The following is a 23,362-nucleotide window of genomic DNA, read 5'->3' as shown; positions in this document are numbered from 1 at the left end:
CATTTTTCATTACCTCCATGGCTGCCACCACAGGCCAGATCAACGTTTTCTTACCTGGCTTATTGTAGTGGCCTTCTGATTGGTATCCCTATTTCCATCCTTAGTTCCTTTCAGCCTATTCTCAATACTCTTGGTATCTCTCCTTTCTTCAAAATTTCTTTAAGACAGCTGATAGTAACTTCATAAAAATAAATGCTGAGAAGACCTGGTTTTCAGGAGATCTAAGATGGTGGAGGAATAGTGGAAGCTATACTAACCTCCTTCCAGGATCAATCTGGAATTACAACTTAATTGTGGAGAATAACCAATGAACACTAGCTGGAGAGAAGCCTTATAACCATGGACAGACAGAAAAATGTAACTGGTAGGAAGTGCAGAGGCCCTAGAGGGCTGGCTGGGCTCTCACAGGTGGCAGCTGAAGGGACAAAGAAACAACTCAGTAGCTGGGGTTCTCCCTAAGAAGGGTTGGGCCTAAACCCCCAGCTGGGCTTCCCAGACTACAGCAACAGAGCCAAGAGTAAAATAGCATCCACTTGCAAAAAGCAAAAAGCAATAAGCTGTGGGGTTTTTGGTGGCCTGAGAGAGATGGCTAGAGACACAGAGAGTACTTAAAGGTACCACATATGAAAATACATTGGCACTCACTTAAACTGGGCTTCAGCAGAGGGAGGACAGAGTAGATTAGAGACACTTAAGGAGAGTTTGGGGTGGTGGCTTTGAAGAGAGAACTGAGGGAGCAGCTGACAGGGTCCCAGTGCTGACTCATCTCTCATACTGCAGGAAGGCCACTTCCCTCCAAGTGGCATCAGCCTGAGGGGAAGCAATAACCCCTCCCACAGGAATTAATCTGTCCCACCCTTGGAGCTTAAGCCTGACAGTTGATCACAGATTGAATAAATTAACAACTAAAGGAGACAAAGACAATAGATCTCTGGTAGTCTCAAACAGGCTACCTAAGCCCAGATTGGGGACAGTGTACATCTAAAACAGTATACAAGACGTGGTAGGGGGAGTGACTCTCAGGTAGCTAGCTGGAGGGAAGGACCCACCAAAGAGAAACAAAACAACAACTGAAACCCAAGTACAACAAGACAGCCCAAATAAGTGGCATAAATGGCATCCCAAGAGCATCAAGTTCCAGATATCGATGAGACTGCGCCACTGATCCCACAAGTCTCCTGCCATAGAAGGTCACTACACGAAGACAGGAAGTCAAAGCAGATCAATCTAAGAAGCAGAAACAAACAAGAAGAGTCACCAAAAGGGGGACAAAAAAAACCAAAAAACCAAAAAACACCCACCCCCCCACTGAAAGGAAAGGTGGAATCCCCAGAAAGAGTGCTAAATGAAATAGAGGCAAACAAACTATCAAACATGGAATTCAAAAAAAATAATGATTATAGGGAAGCTCAATGACCTCAGCAAGCTCAAAGAAAACTACAACAAACTCCAGGGGAACTACAAAGAACTCCAAGGAAACTACAAGGACTTATTGCAAACTACACCAGCATTAAAAGGGACATAGAGGCTATAAATAAGAGCCAGGAGGAAATGAAGAATACAATTTCTGAATTGAAGAACATGGTAGAAGGAATCAAAAGCAGGCTAGATGAAATGGGGGATCAGATCAGTGAGCTGGAGGGCAACATAGAAAAAAATCCCCAGACAGTGCAACAAAATGAAAAAAGACTGAAAAGAATGAAGAGGTTTTAAGAGAGCTGTGGGACAACATGAAACATAATAATATTCATATTATAGGGATACCAGAAGAAGAAGAGGAGAAAGGGATAAAAAACCTGTAGAAAAAGTAATAACAGAAAACTTCCCTAACTTGATGAGAGGAAAAGTCATGCAAGTCCAGGAAGCACAGAGGGTATCAATGAAAATTAACCCAAAGAGGCCCACTCCAAGACACATCATAATTGCAATGGCAAAATTAAAAGACAGAGGGAGAAACCTAAAATCAGCAAGAGAGAAACAGCTACTAACATACAAAGGAGCTCAAATAAGGCTATCAGATGATTTCTCAACAAAAATACTAAAAGCCAGAAGGGAATAGCAAAAAATATTTCAAGCAAAGGAAAACAAAGGCCTACAACTGAGGCTACTCTACCTAGCAAGGCACTCATTCAAAATGGAAGGTGAAATAAAGAGTATCCCAGACAAAACAAGGCTAAAACAATACTTCTCCACCAAACCAGCATTGCAAGAGGTGATGAAAGGTCTGCTTTAATAAGATGAAGAAACAGAGAGAGATAGAGAGGAACACAGGTACAAATAGGAAAAATGACAAAGAATAAGCACCTGTCAATAATAGCATTAACTGTAAATGGATTAAATGCACCAATCAAAAGACACAGAGTAGCTGAATGGATAAGAAAACATGACCCACATACATGCTGTCTACAAGAGACACAACTCAAAACAAAAGATCTACACAGACTGAAATTAAAGGGATGGAAAAAATATTTTAAGCAAATGGACATGAATAAAACAGCTGGGGTAGCAATACTTATATCAGACAAAACAGACTTCACAAAAAAGGCTACAACAAGAGACAAAGAAGGACAATTCATAATTCTTAAGGAAACAATCCATCAAGAAGATATAACCCTTGTGAAAATATATGCACCCAACATAGGAGCACCCAAATATACAAGGAAAATCTTGCAGGACCTCAAGAAGGATATTGACAACAACACACTCATAGTAGGGAATTTTAACACCCCATTGCCAACAATGGACAGATATTCCAAGCAGAGAAACAACAAGGATATTGTGGACTGAACAACTCTAGATCAAATTGATTTAATTAATATATACAGAACCTTTCACCTCAAAGAAGCAAAATATATATTCTTTTCAAATGTACATGGAACAGTTTCAAAGATAGCCCACATGTCAGGACACAGAATAAGACTCAACAAATTCAAGAAAATTGAAATTATATCAAGCTTCTTCTCAGATCACAATGACTTGAAGCTAGAAACCAACCTCAAGGAAAAAACCTCAAGAACATTCCAATTCACAGGGTCTAAATAACATGCTATTAAATAATGAATGGGTTAACAATGACATCAAGAAAGAAATAAAAAAGTTTCTGGAAACAAGTGAAAATGAACAGACAACAGCCCAAAAACCTATGGGGCACAGCAAAGGAAGTCCTGAGAGGGAAGTTCATAGCAATACAGGCCTACTTAAAAATGATAAAAGAATCTCAAATAAACAACCTAACCCTACATCTGCAAGAACTAGAGAAACAACAACAAGCAAAGCCTAGAGCAAGTACAAGGAAGGAAGTAATAAAGATATGATCAGAATTAAATGACATAGAGACAAAAAGAACAATTCAAAGGACTGACAAATCCAGGAGCTGTTCCTTTGAAAAGATAAACATAATCAACAAGCCTTTAACCAGACTCACCAAGAAAAAAAGAAAGTGGACACAAATAATAAAATCAGAAACAAAGAAGAGAAATCACAACTGACACCACAGAAGTACAAAGGATTGTAAGAAATTCTATGAACAATGACATGACTAGAAATTTCACAACCTGAGTGAAATGGACAAATTTCAGGAAACATAGTCTTCCAAACTGAATCAAGAAGAAGTAGAAAGCCTGCAACTGAAGCAGTAATCAAAATAGTCCCAGCACACAACAGCCCTAGACTGGATGGCTTTACAGGCAAATTTTACCAAACATTTAGGAAGCACTAACTTCTGTCCTTCTCAAACTATCCCAAAAAATCCAAGAAGAGGGAAGACTCCCAAACTCTATGAAGCCAGTATTATCCTAATTCCAAAACCAGGTCAATACACTACAAAGAAAGAAAGCTACAGGCCAATATTGCTGATGAACATAGATGCTAAAATCCTCAACAAAATATTGGCAAATAAGATCCAGCAATATATTAAAAAGATCATACACCACAATCAAGTGGAATTCATCCCAGGGTTGCAAAGATGATATAATATTCACAAGTCAATAAATGTAATACACCACATCAACAAAATGAAAGACAAAAATAACATGATCATATCAATAGATGCTGAAAAAGCATTTGATAAAGTACAGCACCCATTTATGATACAAACACTCAGCAAACTGGGAATAGAGGGAACATACCTCAACATAATACAAGAAACCTGCAGCCAACATCATACTCAATGGGCAAAAACTGAAAACTTTCCCCCTAAGATCAGGAACAAGACAAGGATGTCCACTCTCTCCACTTCTATGCAACATAGTATTGGAAGTTCTAGCCATAGCAATCAGACAAGAAAAAGAAGTAAAAAGGATTCATATTGGAAAGGAGGAAGTAAAACTGTCATTATTTGCAGATGACATGATAGTATACACAGAAAACCCCATAGACTCCACCAGAAAACTACTCAACCTAATAAGTAAATTTGGTCAATAGCAGGGTACAAAGTCAATATTAAGAAATCAGAGGCATTTCTATACACCAACAATAAAATATCAGAGACAGAAATTAGAAAATTAATCCCATTTACTATAGTAACAAGAAAAATAAAGTACTTAGGAATAAATTTAACCAAGGAGGTAAAAGACCTGTATTCAGAAAACTATAGAACACTGAAAAAAGAAATGAAGGAAAATACAAATAAATGGAAGCATATATCATGTTCATGGATGGGTAGAATCAACATCATTAAAATGTCCATAGTACCCAAAGTAATTTATAGATTGAATGTAATCCTTATTAAAATACCAATGATATGTTTCACAGACCTAGAACAAATACTTCAAAAATGTATATGGAACCAAAAAATAATGCTGAATAGCATCAGCAATCCTGAGAAAGAAGAACAAAGTAGGAGGAAACACAATACCTGATATCAAACTATACAAGGCCACTGTAATCAAAATAGTCTAGCACTGGCATAAGAACAGATATATAGATCAATGGAACAAAATAGAGAGCCCAGAAATAAATCCAGATCTCTATGGCCAATTAATATTTGACAAGGGGGGAAGGAACATAAAATGGAGTGAAAATAGCCTCTTCAACAAATGGTGTTGGGAGAACTGGACAGAGATATGCAAAAAATTGAAAGTAGATCACCAACTATCACCATACACCAGAATAAACTCAAGATGGATAAAAGACTTAAATGAAAGCCATGACACCATAAAAGTCATAGAGGGAAACTTGGGCAGTAAAGTCTCAGATATCCCATGCAGCAATGGTTTTACCAATATATCTCCTAGGGCACAGGAAATAAAAGAAAGAATAAACAAATAGGACTACATCAAACTAAAAAGTTTCTGCTCGGCTAAAGAAAACATCAGCAAAACGAAAAGGGAATCAAAGATATGGGAAAACATTTGCCAATGGTACCTCAGACAAGAGTTTGATCTCCAAAATATATGAAGAGCTTATATGACCAAAAAGACAGACAATCCAATTTAAAAATGGGAAAGGGACCATTGTCCAGGGAGGACATACAGAGGATCCAGAGGCATATGAAAGAATGTTCAACATCACTAGCCATCAGAGAGATGCAAACTAAAACCACAATGAGATACCACCTCACACCTGCAGAATTGGCCATCATTAACAAATCAACAAACAACAAGTGTTGGCGAGAATGAGGAGAAACGTGAACCCTAGTGTACTGTTGGTGGGAATGCAAACTGGTGCAGCCACTGTGGAAAACAGTATGGAATTTCCTCAAAAAACTAAAAATGGAACTGCCTTTTGAACTAGCAATTCCACGGCTAGGATTATACCCGAAGAATTCTGAAACACCAATTCAAAAGAACCTATGCCCCCCTATGTTCATAGCAGCACTATTTACAATAGCCAAATGCTGGAAACAGCTGAAGTGTTCATCAGTGGTTGAGGGGATCAAAAAACTGGGGTACTTTACAACGTGGAATACTTTGCAGCAGAAAGAATGAAGAAACTCCTAACTTTTTTGACAACATGGATGGAACTGGAGAGTATTATGCTTAGTGAAATAAGCCAGGCGGTGAAAGGCAAATATAATATGATCTCACCTAATACAGGAACTTAATGAAAACAACAAAGAAATGAGCAAAATAGAGCTAGAGACATGGAAACAAGGAACAGACTGACAGTGACCAGAGGGAGGTGGGAGGTGGGAGTGGGTGAAGGGAGAAAGAAGAGGAAGGGTCTAGTCAAGAAACTAATAGAAATGACCCATGGACATGGACAACAGGGTGGGGATTGACTGTGGGAGAGGGGGGAGGTGGGCCTGGCCGGGGAGAGCAATGGGTAAAAATGGGACAACTGTAATAGAACAACAATTTAAAAAATGGAAAAAAAAAAAAAAAAGAAGCTAATTAGTACACTGTGGTAGTCCTAGAAGGCTGAAACACTTAAAAAACTTAAATATTGTTTTTATCTTTGAAGAAATAATGTGGGAAATTTTTTTACTTAAAAAATTTAAACTGTTTTTGTCTTTGAAGACATAATGTGATAAATCTTTTAAAAGGCAAACAGTAAAAACATTAATAAAAGTATAAAGTAAACCTCTCTTCCACCCTGAATTCCAGTACCTAAATGCTTCTTCAGAGTAACTACATGAGCCATTCCTCATATTTTCATATGTTTACATGTGTTATATAACATATATATTCCCCACAATTTTTACACTAATGGGAATATTACCTACATAGTAGCCCTATACTCCTCACGTTTTTTACTTAACACAGAGCTTGAAAGCTTATTCCTTATAAATAACTAGTGTTTTATTGTATTCCATAATTTGAAATAACCTTAAAAATGACAAAAAAATCTTTATGTAATAGAAAACAACAAAATAATGAGAGAAGGAAAACTCTGACTCCAAAAAACCTCCGCTGCCTTGCGGCATACCTCTTCAGGGGAAAGGCTAAGGGAGTAAACCCCGACAGAAAATCCGGAGCCGGAGTCCCTAAGGCGGTTTGACGTTGTAGTCAACACCGGCAACTCCTGCGGCGCACCTGAAGCCAAGCTGTATTGACTCCGTCTTTCCCTTGGACCCTTCAGCTGCGAAGAGAGGGGGGGTCTGCTGCATGGGCAACAGCAGACCCTCCATATCACCCTGCCCAGGCTCTGTAGCTTCAGCTTCACTGGAGAGGACACTCCAGCGTCATCGCAAGATGTCGATTCAACACGGGAGGAGACAGATACCGTGTCACTCCCGAGTCGGACTGCACAACCATTCTCGGCGGTGCAGATAGACTCTTAAGAAGCTACACCATCGTCTCTCGAGACGGACGGCTGCCGACGAATGATTATGGAACATACTTGAGAACAACCCCAGATCAGAGTTCCAAAAAGATTATATTCTCCATAAAAATATGGGACTGAGAATGCATTTGAATGCATTGAAGGTGATGCATAATTATGGAGAGTTAAGGGATGAATTATTAATCATTACATAGAAAACTAAATAAATATAAAAATGATGCCAATAATAGTTACATGAAAAGCAAAATGTATTTAAGAGAGTATAAGCAATCATGACACAGTATATCATTCAGCTGTGAATAATATTTATATATTATAATAATGTAAGTGTTGAATATTTATTTAACAAAATTAAGTTATGATATAGTGATATCAGAGAGATGGGAGGTGTATGTTACAGAGAGAGAGAGATTCTTGTTTTTATTAATGTGGAGAAATGGCCAAATTATACAAAATTGAAAAAAACAAGACATTATAGTATATACTATTAGATAAAAATACAAACTATACTATTTAGAAACATAGAATGCAGTAACAAAAGAAACATCTAAAAATTTGAATGTGTCTGCCTCTTGAGCAAGGGAATAAGGAATAGGCAGAATGCAACTATTATTAATTTATAACCCCTGCAGAAGAATTTGGATTTTTAAACAATGTACATGTATATACATAGAATACAAACTTACTGATGTAACTGACATTAACTTTTAGCAATTAACACTTTAATGTTAACATCTGATATTAAAAAGAGATGGTTAAGGATCATCTGATAAAACCAGTAAACCATTTAGTATAAAACATTTAACGAATAAGAAAGAAAAGGAATTTTCCACAGAGGATCTACTCCAAATCTATAGCAACCATTATATTTAATGATAAATAATTAGAAGTGTTTTCTTTAAAGTCAAGAACAAAACAAGAATGCTCACTTATAGCCGCTTCTATGCAACTCCTAATTAGCTTAGTATGACCAGAAGAACTGGAAAGGGAAAAAACCCCAAACTATCATTATTTGCAGACTAGAATTGTCTAAAGGAAATACAAAACAAGCTAAAAAACGTGAATCATACATGTTTAAATTTTCCATTAACCACATCAAAAAAGTATTCTAATAATTTATTTAAACCAATATATCCAAAATATTATCATTTCAACATGTAGTCCATAAAATATTATTAGTGGCAGATTTTACTTTAATTTCCAATTTAGTCCTCCAAAATCTGGTGTGTATGTTATACTTCTCAGCATTTCTCAACTAGAACTAGTGGTTAGTGTTCAGTGACTACAGTCCTGAATAGCTAACTATATAGACAATATAATTATCTATATAGAAAATATAGGGGAATCTATAGCTGAAGAGTTTTTAAAATAATAGCAAAGTTTTAGAAATGTTTCTGAATAAATTATCAATACACAAAGATCAACAATATTTCTATATAATACCTGCAAAATATAGTGTTTTTATATAAAATATTACACTTATAATAGCAATATAACTATAAGATTCCCAAGAATAAATAACCAAATGTGCAAGTTTTATGGACAAAACTTGATTGCGAGACCTGTTAGAGCTTCCTGTGTGACCTTCCTCATCCCACCATATGACTTGTGACTCCTCCAGTTGGTCCTCCTACTTGGACTCAGACACCCATGTTCCTCAAATTATTTTAGGCTTCCCCAGTCTGGGCCAGTCCGCCACCTCACCAGGAGGGCCTCTGGAATCTAATAGGTCCCCCACACCCTTACTACCTTTCCTACCCCCACTCTTCCCCTTACACAGACTCAAGTTCTAAATCCCTGTGGGGGAAATTTTGCACCCCTTCACCCAACCTCACCCCATACACGCATGCCTACATACGTAAAAGCTACCTTGCTCTGTACCATCTGATGAGTCATTTTAAGACTGTATTGTTAAGAAGAGGAAAAGGAAAAGGGAATTGGGAAAACAGAAGGGCAAGAAGAATATTTTACATGATTCTTCATAGTTTTCATTTGCTTGAGAGGGACCTTTAGGAAATAATTCTTTTTGCTAACTTATAAAGCCTAAAAAATTCTTAAAGTTTCAAAATAACTTCAATTTGTTATTTGTTAAATTTAAATAAAATTAAATTTAATATTTTAAAAGCATCATCTGCTATATGATTCCTTTCTGAATGTGTGTGCGTGTGTGTATGTGTGTGTGTATTATGGCTTTTTTTTTTCTTCCCATACACTCTTTTCACTTAAAGAAAACACTTTAAAGCTTCCCTTAGCATATTCAAACTGCCAGCATCACCACTCTTGCCCTTTGAAGTCATCATTAAATGAAATAAAGGTTACTTGAATACAAGCACTTCAATACCATGACAGCTGATTTGATAATGGAGATGCTGCTAAGTGACTAATGTGCAGGTAGTGTTTGCAGGGTGGAGATAAGACACTGGGTAAAGGGATGATTCATGACCTGGGCAGGAAAGAGTGGGGTGGTGTGAGATTTTTATTACGCTACTCAGAACAGTAAACAATTCAAAACTCATGAATTGTTTATTTGTAGAATTTTTCATTCAATATTTTCAGACCACAGTTGACCACAGGTAACCAAAATCATGGAAAACAAAACCACAGATAAGGAATTAGATAAGATTATATATATATACATATATATCTTTCCATCCTGCCATTTAACATTTGAAGTCAGAAATTTTTCATGTCTTTCAATATTGAAATAAAATTTTAAGTAATCAGTTATAGCTACCTATAGGAAAATAACAATGAACAAAAAATCTCTATGTTTTCTCTTTGATGTTTATAATTTGAAAAAGAGAATTAGCGAGTTTAAAACATAGTTATTGGATTACTTTTAGGTTGAAAGATTTGGTTTAAACGAGTATTGATTTCAAAACCACTTATGCCTAGAGGCATTCAGGCAGCGAGCGCAGAGGTGACTGGTGAGGCGGCAGGCACTGCTTGAGGAAACCAGATAAGATTTTCAATTATAAAGAGATAGAAATTAATACATTTATTTAGGAAACTTAAATAGCGGAAATACTTATCGACATATTGCTTAGATTTAAAAATTTAAAGTAGTTTTTATAACTTAAAGATCTTACTTAAGGGAACATATGAAGATTTAAGTAGTTTCAGAAAGGAAGAGAGAAGAAAAATATTTCTAGAACATGAAGGAGTTTGAGGTGAAACTACTTAATGAAATAATTTTCAAAGAAATGGCTGATAGAATTCTCAAAGTCCGAATTCAAAAAGCCTTACTTGAAGGGCAAACTTAAAGTGCCATTAAAACATAGGTGGCATAAATAGAATAATCGTCTACTTTAACGAAGTTGGAGATCATTAAAATATTTTAAAGGCCGTCTTTTAAAAAGATTATAGGTGATGGAAGAGATAGACCTTTAAATACATGGCGCAGTTAAGATGGCGTCAGTTGAAGCCTAGTTGCTCTTAAAGCAGCATTAAAGATTGGCAAACGTTAACTTACGAGTGATGGGATAAAATTTGAGGAAAAACTAGAAATTTGAAGTGGAAAACTCAGAAGACAAGTGAACAGGAAGGTGACGAAGACTTAGAGAAGATAGAAAAATAGAAGATAAAACACTCATTTTAAAAGACAGGAAAATGAAAATTAAACACAAAAGGTAGAAAGCAAAAGTAGAAAAACCAAAGCAACCAAGGGCACAGATACAAATTTAGAAGCAAGGTAGAAGATAGAAAATGAGAAGATAGAAGTTTAGTAGAAAACCAGAAGACACAAATTTGAAAATACTGTCAAGGGAAATATTTCAGTTAGAAAAGGAAAAAAAGCGAGCTAGGTAGAAAAGCTGTTGGACACAAGCATACAAGATGTCAAAATTAGAAGATAGAAAAGTTTAGAGCCAAAAAAAAAGCAACTGAGGAGGAAATCGAGTTTTTAATTTATAATTTATTGTAAAAGCTCATGAGTTTAATTTCCGGTGTTGCAGAAGTTGGATTTGAGAAGATGAGGATGTTTAAACTGCTGTAGACCAGGACTAACTTAGAAGATAATCCGCAAGAAGCTAGAAGGGAAATCGGTTAAAAATCATAGCAAAAGGCTACTAAAAGGACTGAAGTAATTTAAAAACTAAGGCAGGCTGTTAGGAAGAGTTAAAAACTTGAAAGGCCTAAATACGCTAGTTTAGTTTTCTTTGGAAAACTTAAAAAAGCCTCATTGACTGAAGTAATTCGAGATCAAGAATAATCACCCATTTAACGTTTTTGCATCGGACTGAGCTCAGATGATTTAAATCCTGAGGACCAGCGTTAATTGAAAGCTGACCCAGGTGCCACCCAGAAGTGGATTCAGAGAAGCTAGGAATTCGGGAGCGACAGACAGGATTCGGGGAGCCAGTGCGGTGAAGCGAGGACTGGGCAGCCAGCGGCGGTTGGTGGTGCAGAAGGGAGAGGAGTCCGGCAGCCAGTGCGATGTGGAGGGAGCGAGCCAGAAGGAAGGAGCCCTAACGATCTGGAGGTGAAGCCAGGCGAGGGTGCCAGCCAGGAGCAGCCCGTGCGATGTGCGACGCCAGCGTGCGCCTGGGCGACCGCGCGGAGGCGGCGAGCGGGCGGTGGAGGACAGATAGAGGGACAGATAGAGGAACCTGGAGCGCGAGCGCCCCGGGGCCCCAGTGCGCCAGCCGCGTGCAGGCAGCCGGCGCTGGTAGAAGTCCGGGAGCACGGCCGCGTCCAGGGTTTCGGTAACCGGAGTGGTGACATTGACTTTCCTAATGGTAACGGGGCAGTGGTGTACCTGAGCGGCAAGGGCTTTCATCTGGAATGTAGGCCGATTTCCGGGTGCTGTAGGTTTCTCTTTTTCAGGCTTATTTTATCTGGAGCTTTTGAGGGCAGACTGACAAGGCTCGGAGGAATGGTAGATGGCAAGTTTTCTGGTTTTGTCTTTTGACCAATTTGAGAGAAACAAATGAATTTGAGACAAAATTGTTTTTGTAAGCAGTTTTTATTTTTAGCTTGGGGTAATGCAATGTTTTAGTTTTGTGAATAGTTGTGAATGTCGAGTTTGGGCATATAACTCGTGGAGGGGGGTAGTTTTTGTGGGGGTGGGGAGCAAAATAGGTTTTGAGTTCTTTTCCCCTTAGCTCTGGCTACAATCTCAAAGGCAAATGACTCAAGGTGGCAGGAACAAAGAAACTCCAGTATCAGGAAAACTAGAACGCCACAGGTTTACAGTTTCTAAAAACTAGGTCTGTGGCGGAGCTGTCCGTTGGAGAAATGGCTGGTAGTTACTCTTTTTCCACCCCTTAATCAGATTTTGAAGTATGTAACTCCTTTACCTGAAGTATTTTGGGGTGGTCTTAACAGGGAAGATGGTGGGGGAGAGAATGTATTTTTTCCCCCTAAGATTTTCCACAGATTCTATAGTACTATTGACAAACCCTGGGTTAGAGAAGGATTGTACCGCTAACGCTGTTGGCAACAACGCCTTTAGGGGTTGGAGCTGCTTTTTCCCCTGAAGTTGAAGCCGAAGTGTACCGCACACTGCAGCTGCGGGTCACATTCAGGCACCTCAGGAGACCTTCAGAAGAGCTTGGCTAGGCCAGATGTTGAAGTTAAGTTTTCAAATAATGTGACTTCGAAGTTCCTTTTATTGAAGGGGAGGGGCAAATTTTGGTAATTAGTTTTTGGCAGTGGCCTGTTACGGTTGGGGTTGGGAGGGTTGGGTTTAGGTAATTGTTTAGTTTATGATTTCAGATAACTCATGCTAGAGAACTTAAAAATACTTAGGGTGGAAAAGTAAGAAATCGCTACTTTCAAGCTGGCAAGTAACTCCCAGTCTTCAAGTTTCTGTTTTCCCTCAGGTTTTGAATTGAGCAGCACGGCAGGTTCAGACAGACCTGCTGGGGTCGAAGTGTAGGGCGTGGGGAAGCAAAGAGTCGGGCTTGGTCTAGCCCAGTGGGCTGACACAGAACATCTTGGGGGAGTGTTTGAAACCCTCAGGTTTGGATTTGGTAGTGTGTGTGGTTCTCTTTTGGAATTTTTTTTCAGGTGATTTAATAAAACTTAAAACTCTAGGAGCTTCAAAGCAGAGGAAGTGGCTTAATGATCCTGAAGTGATTTCTTCTGAGGGTAGCTTTTGTATTATCATATAAGATTCTGTTTTCAGTTGCACATAAAGCAAGTTTTCTTTTAATGTAGGAAAAATGTTTTTCCTTTGTATGACTACAAAACAAGATGTTAAGGTATGCTTTAAAGTTATTGTCAGTTGTATATTTTTATTTCTGCTTAAGTATTTTAAATCATAACTGATAAAGGGTGGGCTTTTGTTAATGAGGGAGGGGAAACTTTTTTTTCTGTAGACTTTTTTCAGATAACATCTTCTGAGTCATAACCAGCCTGGCAATAATGATGGCCTAGGTGGAGACGTAACAGCTCCTTGGTGAATGATAAGTAAAGGTGGAAAAGTGTATTTCATACCTTCATTGGGGAAAAGGCATAACCCTGAGATCCTTACTACTGATGAAAATATTGTCTACATGTGCCAAAAAAAAAAAAAAAAAAAAGAGCAAATGAAAGCTATCAATTTAAAGTTAATGGAGTCTACCATTATAAAGTATGGCTTATCAAGCTATACCCACAAAAATAACGAATTGATGAGAAGTAAAATAAGGAATTGAGAAAATAATGAATTAATAAAATAAAATAAATTGATGAATACAATGAAGATCAAACGTCCATCTCAAAATACTGCTTTATAAAAGCAGAAAATAAATGAAATGAAAAGAAAATGATAACACTACATTAATCCCAGAATAAAAGAAGCTGAAGTAATTCAGAGATGAGTGGGATCAAGTGGATTCAGAGGAGGCTGTGCTGTTTGCCAATCTTTCGTTTGCCTCAGACAGGTTTCTCTTCATTATCAGAAGAGATGCTTCATTTCATCTGGGAGCAGAAAACAGCAGGCAACTGTTAACAGATAAGTTTAACTTGCATCTGCAGTACTGCATGTTAGGGATAAGTGCTTATTTTTATTACGAACTGTGGTATTTTTATTACAAGCTATGGAAATGTTAAGTATTGAACATGGCCACCTTACTGATCCCTTCTCTAGGTAATTCCAGGATTGCGAGGAATTTTCCCATCCAGCCTTTTTTCTAAACATCAGATAGGACTTTGTGCCCATGGGCTTCCATGATGGGATAGCACCTCACTCAGAGGTAAGTTAGGTCCTGAAAAGCCTTCAGATCAGTGCCTTAATCATAAAATGTGTTTATAAAAGCTAAAATTTGTTGAGCATCAAATCTCTGAAAAACCCGATGAAAGGATAGGATAAGGTGTGCTGTTAACAAGAATCAGATGTTAAAAACCTTGCTAAATTTTAAATGTGATGTATATTGTGCAGAAAACCATTAAATTGTTCAAAATAAAAAATAAAAAAGACACTTGTGCCTAAGAAAAATAAAGATTTGTAAAGAAAGCCAATATAGTTACTCATTCAGTTGGATTTTCCCATTCAATAATTACACACCGATTTCAGTGTATGAATTTTGAGGGTCTCTTTAAAGTGCTGTGTTCAAGAAAAATGATTATAAAAGCTGTCATGTTATTTACATATTCTTGAGTAACTTTATCAGTATTAATAGAATATTATGCAATAAGTGGATAGGCTTGAGATCAAAAAGTGTCAAGCTGAATGTTTTCTTAGGATAATTTGACTGTTGAACTCTGGCCCTAGCTGAGCAATAGATACAAATTCAAGTGAGATCCAACTAGTCAATGGAAGAGAACAGAGAAAAGAGGGAGTGGACTGGATGACAGTCTGCTTGGAGCTGAAGGTTAGCATGGCTTTTTCCTAATAAGGTGCAATAAAAGCCCTTGGCCCAAAAGTCCACACCAGTTTTGTTTTGTTTTTAAGATTTTATTTATTTATTTTTAGAGAGAGGGGAAGGGAAGGAGAAAGAGAGGAAGAGAAACATCAATGTGTGGTTCCCTCTCGTGCGCTCCTGAGGACCTGGCTCACAACTCAGGCATGTACCCTGACTGGGAATTGAACTGGCAACCATTCAGTTTTCAGACCAGTGCTCAACCCACTGAGCCACACCAGCCAGGGCCACATGAGTTTTTTGAGCCATAATAAGTCATGACTTGAAGAAGTTTCTTCCTCCTTGTACAGAAGAACATATTGAGAATATATGCTTGGGCAGGGGATAAAACTAGTATGAAACCAAGAAGAGAGGACAGACTTCAGAATCTAGAAAGAAGAGGAGCTGACACAGGGCCTGGATTCAGATGCTTTCCAAAACCTTCTTTGTTAAACTCTGTACTTGCTCTTTGTCTCTATATTTTCATATAAACTCTCAGAAACAAAGCAGATGTACCAAAAGGGTCATGCCTTTCTTCTCACAGCATTTGCTAGAGAATTGCCTGGTATATTCTGAGAAGAAGGCCTGATAGACTAATAAAGCGAAAAATGCTCTTCAGTCAGTTTCATGAATTATAACATTCAAAACGACTTATTTTTATTTACACCAAAGCAACACTTTTGAAGTCCTTATGAAGTGCAATGCACATGTTTCTCATATTGGAGTTGTGGCTCTGTTCATGCTCTTGTTCTTCCTCATTTATACATTTAAGTTGTGCCTTCTGTTTTTGGAGATTTTTATTTGTTCAAAATATTTTTTTCTGGCATTTCACAAATCCGAAACATTTTGAGGAAACAGGGCGTATCATTCCAATTTTTCCTAGGATTTGAAGAGTCTCTTATAGTGGCACAGTCCTCCACTGTAGCTAAGTTGTTGGGCTCCCCTACATCCCAGAAACTGGAAAAAAAAACCAACATGGGAGATTTTAAGTCCCAGCTACAAGAGGTAAAGTGACCTAATATACTAGGCAAGTTACTTGTGTTTTTAACTTCATAACAATTTTGCGAGGTAGGTATTATAAGCTCTTTTTTTAAAATTGATGTTATTAGGGTGACATTGGTTAATAAAATTATATAGGTTTCAGGTGTACAATTTTATTATACATCATCTGTTTATTGTATTGTGTGCTCACCATACCAAGTCAAGTCTCCTTCCATCACCATTTATTCCTCGATTACCCTTTTCTACCTCCCACTCCCCCTTCCCTCTGGCAATTACCATACTGTTGTCTGTGTCCATGAGTCTTTTTTTTTTTCTTTGCTTAATACTTTCACCCTTCTCACTCTTTTATTGATGAAGAAAAGGGGTCTCAGAAAAGCTAAACCATTTGTCTAAGTTGTAGAGTTTTGTGAGTAGTAAAGCTGACCTGATTCTTTCCATTCTGTCATACTTCCTCAAAGATTTAGACACTGAATGAGAGGTTATGGGAATGACTGATGTCCTTGTGGATTTGTTTTCTTTGCACTCATATGTCCTGTCACATTTGATTTGATTCCCCTTATTCTACACAGAGGCATATTAACTTAGGTGCCCCCTTCACTGGTGTTACAGTGTTGTAGTGAACCAGCTTTTTAAGTATCAGAGCATGTGGGCTATACTCTCAGAATCGATTGAAGCCCCCTGACCTTTAGTTTCCTCAAATGTTAAGTGAAGTTAATCATATCGATGTATCTCAGAAAGTTGTAACTTAGGCAAGTGAGACAATGAATGAGATCAAAACTTTGAAAACTCCAAAATGCGGTGTTCTAATGCGGAAAAGTCACTACTGAGGAGAAAAGAGATGTATCAAGGAGTTCGCTTTTCACCCCAGAAGAATCTTCTGTCTTTTTCAAATCACTAATTTTGTCTTAGTGATTACAGTTTAGGGACTTAAGAATCTGAATTTCATGCTTCGTTCCTGCTGCATTTCCAAAGTGTTAGCATTCAATTCTATTCCTCTTTTCCTGTTCATCTACTTCCTTTATATTTGAGATGGTTTTAGGAAATGAGCAATAGGATGATCCTGAATATATCTCATGGAATGGAAGGAGGTTCTGAGAACTCCCTTCAACAATGGGCTAATTTTAAGATTTTGGATAGTGTTAAATTCTCCTACAAGAAGGAGAAGGAAATTACCTCAGAGACTTCATGAAAGGTGTGCCATCCACCCATTTCCATTGACCATCAGTCACCTGGTCTGTTAGTCCAATATAAAACTCTCTTTCTTTAGGTTTTGCATGGAAAAGGAACTCCTATGGAAGATACAGAGTAAAAAAAAAAAAATAGATCCGTTATCTCAAATTCTAAACAAATGTTGAAGGCAATTGTTATTTAAAGAGATAAGGTAGGATCTGGACTAAAGATGATAGATACATGGCCCTGAAATATTAAGATTGTGGGAGATTATCTTCTGATTTTTTTATTATGGTAAAAATATATACAACATAAAATTAAATGAACAAAAAAGAACCTTCAACAAACAAGTTTCTCAATAATTCACTCAAAGTTTATCTTCTGTTATTTATAGACAAATCTGCATAAATTAATATAAAACATTATTAATGACAGCTTAAAGGTAATGGGCACTGTTTGCTTTCTCTCTTTCAAATAGGTTTATAAACATAATGGTCATTCTAAAATGGACTCCCAACTCCCCTTTTTCTGCCTTACTAATAAAGAAACTAAACATGGAAATTTCTTTTATTCTTAGACTCTTCTAGAAATGAAAAATTAGATAGGTATTGACTTACAGAAATAGTAAGAACAGCATGCAGTTCAGTACATTCACTTACAAATATTAGTTGTGGTCCAAACACTGTACACATGTATGGAAAAAGGGATAGATCATGTGGAGAGTGCTACACTGACACTGGTGGAGGCTGTACTTCAAATTACCTGTTCCTCCTGTGTGTTGATAACCACCAGATGAGCTCCCATGCTTGAACAGTTTTTTAAACTTGCTGACCAGGTCATGGTGTTAGTAGAAAAAAAGTAGCAGCTAGATTGAAAATGTATCCAGCGCAATGGACAGCAATTCTTGACTGAACCTAAGAGGAGAGAAGTTTCCATGAATGTCCCATGTGAACTAAGAAAATGAGAAGATTCATCTGGCCCTGTGAAGTTCATCATTTATAGTCAGAAGCCTTGGAATTCCTTGTTCATACCCTCCTCCCCCATCTTCCTATCTAAGACTTTAGGTAATTCCTCTGTCAATAAACGTGGACAGCAATATTCTTGTCTTTTGAGACATAATCCTTATTTTCTGGATATACCTCACACACTAGCTATCTCAACCATTTGTCATGTGGCCCAAATAGTGCACTCTCAACAAAATCTCCAAACTGGTTGTACAGGTGGGCTAAATTTCTGAGACTAAAAATAAATAGTCCAGTCTTTTGATTTGATGGTGAGGAAATTATAGCCCAAAGAAGGAAGACATTTTCTAGTGTTGTATGGCATTTTCCTAAGACTTGGAACAATACTATATGAAAAAGCATACCAAGTATATTTCTGAGGTATTTCCAAATTCCATATTCTATACATATTTTCCCCCTGTACTTCATTTTGGAAGCAGGTGATGAATTTAAAAAAAAAGTGCACTCCTGGGGATAACACCATCCATTTCTAGATTTACTGTTCAGATATATACCTCATGTTTATTCTGAGAGTTTGCTATAATATCCCTGTGATTTCCTGCTCCAATGCTATTTCATTTCCTGTCTTATTCAACTCCTCTCCTTGTTCTTCTATTACAGTACAGGCCAGTTTTTACATTTTGTTTTTGAAAAACAGGACCTAATCCAACTACTTTATTTATCTCCAAATCAATCTATAAATCCAAAAATATTGATAAGTAAATTTTGATGTTCCAATTTAAAGAATATCTTACCCAATCCATCATTGTTGCAGGAGAATTCCAGTAACTCCTCATATTGTGGGACCTTTTTCTCATCACAGAGTTGAAAGATTTGATATGTCACTGTAAGGACAGGGAACAGTTAATGTTTATTACTCTTGATAAAATAAATTTTATCATTTTTGTATTTATAAGAAAAGTGCCAACAATTATCATGATGTTTTCTTACTATCTACTTTTCCTTCTGCATGGAGAGGCACTGAGATTTACTGAAAGAAAGAAGAGGGAATTTACATTTTATGGCTTTCCTAATTTATAAAAGTGACTGTACCTTATTTCAGGCCCAAAGATGCAGAGAAAACAAGTGTGTTAGCATTCTTTATTATGCCAAGTTTAACCCCCTCTACCCTTCCTTCCAGAAAGTGATTTGTCATTACTCTGGCTAGGACCTCATAGAAAGGGTTACCCTAATCAATAACAGGGACAAAGGAGAGGACTCAAGGCCATCATGGATATGAAAATTGTCTATTATGAAAAGTGCAGCAGAAGCTACTGAAATTTGGAAAGAGTTATATATTAGTTGGTGTTTCTGGCTTGAGGAATAACCTGGAGACAAATAGGAGGAACAGTGGAATATAAATACTCTTTATGGGAGAAGAGAGCCTACAGGCAACAAGAAAGAATGTACTCCTAATATTCACCAGGGAGATTGAATTTGACCTTCAGAACTCACCAACACATCTGGTGATAAAACAGGCACTGAGTAGTAAGATGGAGACCCCAGCAACAGTCCAAAGGACCAGTGGGTAAGAGAAGCATCCTCTCTCTGTAGAAAGACATAAATATGGTCAATCCTTCCTAAGCAAGAGGCATAAGAAATTCTAATTTAACCTTACATATTTCCTTCCTCTTGCATTGTCTATATTGAGTAATTCTCAAACTTATTAAAACACAGATGGCATCATCCCCAGAGTTAAAATTTTAGTTGCGGGGAGGGATATGATTGTGGGAGAGAAATGGGGGAAAAATGGGACAACTGTAATTGAAAAACCAAAAATAAAATAAATAAATAAATAAATAAAAACAAAACAACAAAAAAATTTAGTTAGTGTTGGTATGGAACCAATAAGTTCTCAGGACACTGGTCTGGGGACCACACTGTCAGAACCACTAGAGTAATCCATTACTAATTTTAAGACTGATTCATGAAGTTGGAAGATGTGCCAAGTTTTCCTTTCCTAAGTCACTCATCCCCCTCCTCATTCCCTTTCTCCCTCTCCATTTTTCTTGTCTCTCTCTTGCTCTCCTCTTTTTAGTGCCTCCTTTTCCAAGCCCTTTATAAACCAATCAGATAAAAGGTTGAATTCACTTAGTAGTTTCTCTTCTCTTTCTTCCCAGTACACAGTTGCAGACAAGGAAAGGCAGTTTCAGAGAAATGAAGTGCCTTGCCCGACGGGACACAGTGAAACACAGAGAAGGTAAGAACAACAGTCATAGCTCTCCCTGAACTTAAGTCCAGTGATCTTTCCAGTATAATATATACTCTTCTAACCATTTTTTTATTTTCCTCTGTTTTATTCTTTGTCACTCTTGACTCTACTGCATGCTTTTCTATTGTCTTATCCTTCAACATTTTTTTATCACCTATTCCACAAAAAAAAAAAAAAAGGAAAATTGCAAATTTTACCTGTGCACTGTGATGCAGATGATTTGGGTAAACACATCCTTTTTCTCTTTCCTTTTTTCTTTCTCCCTCTTCCTCTTTCTCTCTCCTCAGTTTCTGAGTCCAAGAGTGTTTTGTTGGTAAGTTTCAAGGAAAAGGAATCTTTAGGAATGAACATTTTATATCCTATTTTAGGAAGTTCAACCCCAAGATATAAGAATGTTAACTTTTCGGTGGCTGTGTGTTCACCTCAGGATTTCCTTTCTTGCACAAGGAGGACAAGGGAGTTTACTGGACAAAAAGTCGGTCTCTGCACTCCAGACAACAACAAAATGGGGAAATGATGAAACAGTAAGTACAACAGAAGTAGGCTGGTCATAGAAAAATATGAGTGATTTCAAAAATATTGTCTTGTTTTGGTGGATAAAATTTTTCCGCCTTCTTCCAGGCCTTATTCATCCCTCAATGTTTCCTTGACACTTGTGGGGTCTACCTCTGTACCCCAATCTCACTTTTGGTCTTTACTACCACATATTTCTTAACTGAAAAGGAGACAAACTCTACATCTTTACAGCACTTAGCACAAACCTGGGCACACAGTGTAAGTATTTAATATGTAGCAACGTGAGTGTCTTTTCATTATGTTTTTTCTTCATCCTTCATGTGCAGCCAAATACATGGTGATGGATCAAGATTTTACCCTGGGTGGCAAATACATGATTCAATACACAGATTATGTATCATAGAATTGTACACTTGAAACCTATATGATTTTATTAACTAATATTACCCCGATAAATTTAATTAAAAATAAATTAGATCTGTGGATTTATAATCCTTTTTTCAAAGTACTAACTAGTAGGCTATTTTACAGCTCCACTTCAGTTGAATAGCCTCCTATCATTTGATGACTTTGAAACTCAGCTCAATTTCTTACATCATAACATAGCTTCTAAAGCCTAGAGACTCTAAAGCCTAGTTTAACTCTATTGTTCAGAATTATTTGGGATTTTAAAAATATAACCACTCGCTATAAAATAATTGTATTCTATTACTATTTTATATTATACCTCAAATAGAAAGACTCATTTGGCAAATTATGACCAAAGAACTTTCAGATGAGTTTTAAAGTAATATTCTTTATTTGGTAGTTAATATCATTTTTTAAACTTTATTTTTATTGTTGATACTATTACAGATGTCCCCATTCTCCCAATTTTGCCCCCCTCCACCCAGCCCCCATTCCTCTTCCTTCTGGCCATCACCATACTGTTGTCTGTGTCTATAAGTTATGCATATATTTTCTTTGGAATTTTTGTTTTATATTGGGGGCTATATTAGGAGAAATGAATTTGAATGTCAGAAGAAGCAATTTCAGCTAGACATTAGAATATGCTTTTTGGGATGTTAGTAGATACAGCAATGTTTCATCTTCTTCCTTAAAATACTTAAGAATAAGATCAAACTGGATTCACTTGATATAAATTCACAAGTGTCAGGAGGCATTAGTTCTATATATCCTGGTAATCCCCACACCCAATGATTCACAGACTTTCCACGTGTTAGGAAATATTCTGTTCTCAAAGGGACTTTTCATTGTTTCAATGCATTAGTCAGTTTCCTGTACATTAAAGAATGTTTAAAAATTATATGCATATATTATAAAATATAAACATATTTAATATGTGTATTATCAGCAAATGGCTTTTGACTAGTGAAAAGAGAGAAATTATCTAGTGAATGAGTTATATGAATTGTTAAATGATGAACCATAATGACTACAGTCGTTTATTTAGTATGATCAATCAGCAATAGTCAATATCAATAAATAATTATATAAATTTATGAATATACAATTAACTACATATTAATAATTAGTAAACAAACAATGTTTTACCTGCCAAAGTATGTATATAATTTTATCCTTCATTTTATTTTTCCTCAAATTATAAAAATAATAGTTTTATGGTTACTGTTAGAAGAAGAATATGACAGGTAGAAAACCTCCCATCTATCCTTTTTGTTGTTGTTTTTAGATTCCCATTTATATTTTTAAAGTTTACTCTTTATTGTAATTTTTCCATTACTATTTAGTTCCCTTATACCTCCATCCCCCCAGCAATTACTACTCTGCTGTCCATATCCATGAGTCCTTTTTCCTTTTTGCTCAATCCCTCCACCCCCTACTCCACCCACCCCTCACTAGCTGTCATCTCTCCATCTATGAGTCTGTCTCTGTTTTGCTTGTTAGTTGAATTTGTTCATTAGATTCCACATAAGAGTGAAATCTGCCCTTAATACACACTTTTAAAGTCAACCACACTTAATGATTTCTTATATATACTCTGAGACATTTTCTAAGCTTGTGTTACATGCAGTTTGTATACTATATTGTTTATCTACTTTTATAGCAATAAAATCATACTGTGCATACTTCTAAGTTTTGAAAATTATCTTTCTATTCATCGATGCACTTGGACATCTATCTTAATATCATTGTTTAAATTTTCCCATAATTTATAGACCACACACTTCTGAAGGACATTTAAATCATTTCCAGTTTTTCTCCCCCTCTCACAAACGAGGCAATGACTACCTTTATACTTATTTGCAGGTGTACTTTTGGCTCAATGATACATGGCCAAATGTATCACAGCAAAACATCCTGGGATATAAAAATTAACCCAAATTTTTTTCTGAAGGCAATTTAAATTGTAATTTTTTAATTTAAACCTTAGGTAAATGGAACACAATGAT

General features: G+C 36.8%; 1 protein-coding gene across 1 annotated transcript; it reads right to left on the bottom strand.

Annotated features, from left to right (window-relative positions):
- Nucleotides 1–15,679: 15,679 nt before the first annotated feature.
- Nucleotides 15,680–20,929, bottom strand: CLEC4E (C-type lectin domain family 4 member E). The gene is made up of 6 exons (XM_090275387.1): nt 20,630–20,929; nt 19,676–19,768; nt 18,976–19,065; nt 17,982–18,133; nt 17,223–17,338; nt 15,680–16,004 (listed from the first exon to the last, which is right to left on the bottom strand). The coding sequence occupies exons 1-6, from the start codon at nt 20,781–20,783 to the stop codon at nt 15,845–15,847; spliced, it is 765 nt and encodes a 254-aa protein (XP_090131513.1). The 5' UTR covers nt 20,784–20,929; the 3' UTR covers nt 15,680–15,844.
- Nucleotides 20,930–23,362: the final 2,433 nt, after the last annotated feature.

Source organism: Furipterus horrens, unplaced genomic scaffold, assembly GCF_987537825.1.
Source record: "Furipterus horrens unplaced genomic scaffold, mFurHor1.1.pri manual_scaffold_4, whole genome shotgun sequence".
Lineage (NCBI taxonomy): Eukaryota > Metazoa > Chordata > Mammalia > Chiroptera > Furipteridae > Furipterus > Furipterus horrens.
Note: the sequence above shows the minus strand (reverse complement) of the source record. Positions and strands in the feature narration are given on the sequence as shown.

Bases quoted from the DNA above. Each gene is read 5' to 3' on its own strand.
- CLEC4E (XM_090275387.1), bottom strand. From the start codon at position 20,783: ATGTTCATTCCTAAAGATTCCTTTTCCTTGAAACTTACCAACAAAACA. The intron at 18,134-18,975 runs GTAAGATATTCT...CTCTCCTCTTAG, and splicing joins CTGCAACAATGATGGATTGG to GTTCAGTCAAGAATTGCTGT. The intron at 17,339-17,981 runs GTAATTTGAAGT...TATCTTCCATAG, and splicing joins TCAACACACAGGAGGAACAG to GAGTTCCTTTTCCATGCAAA.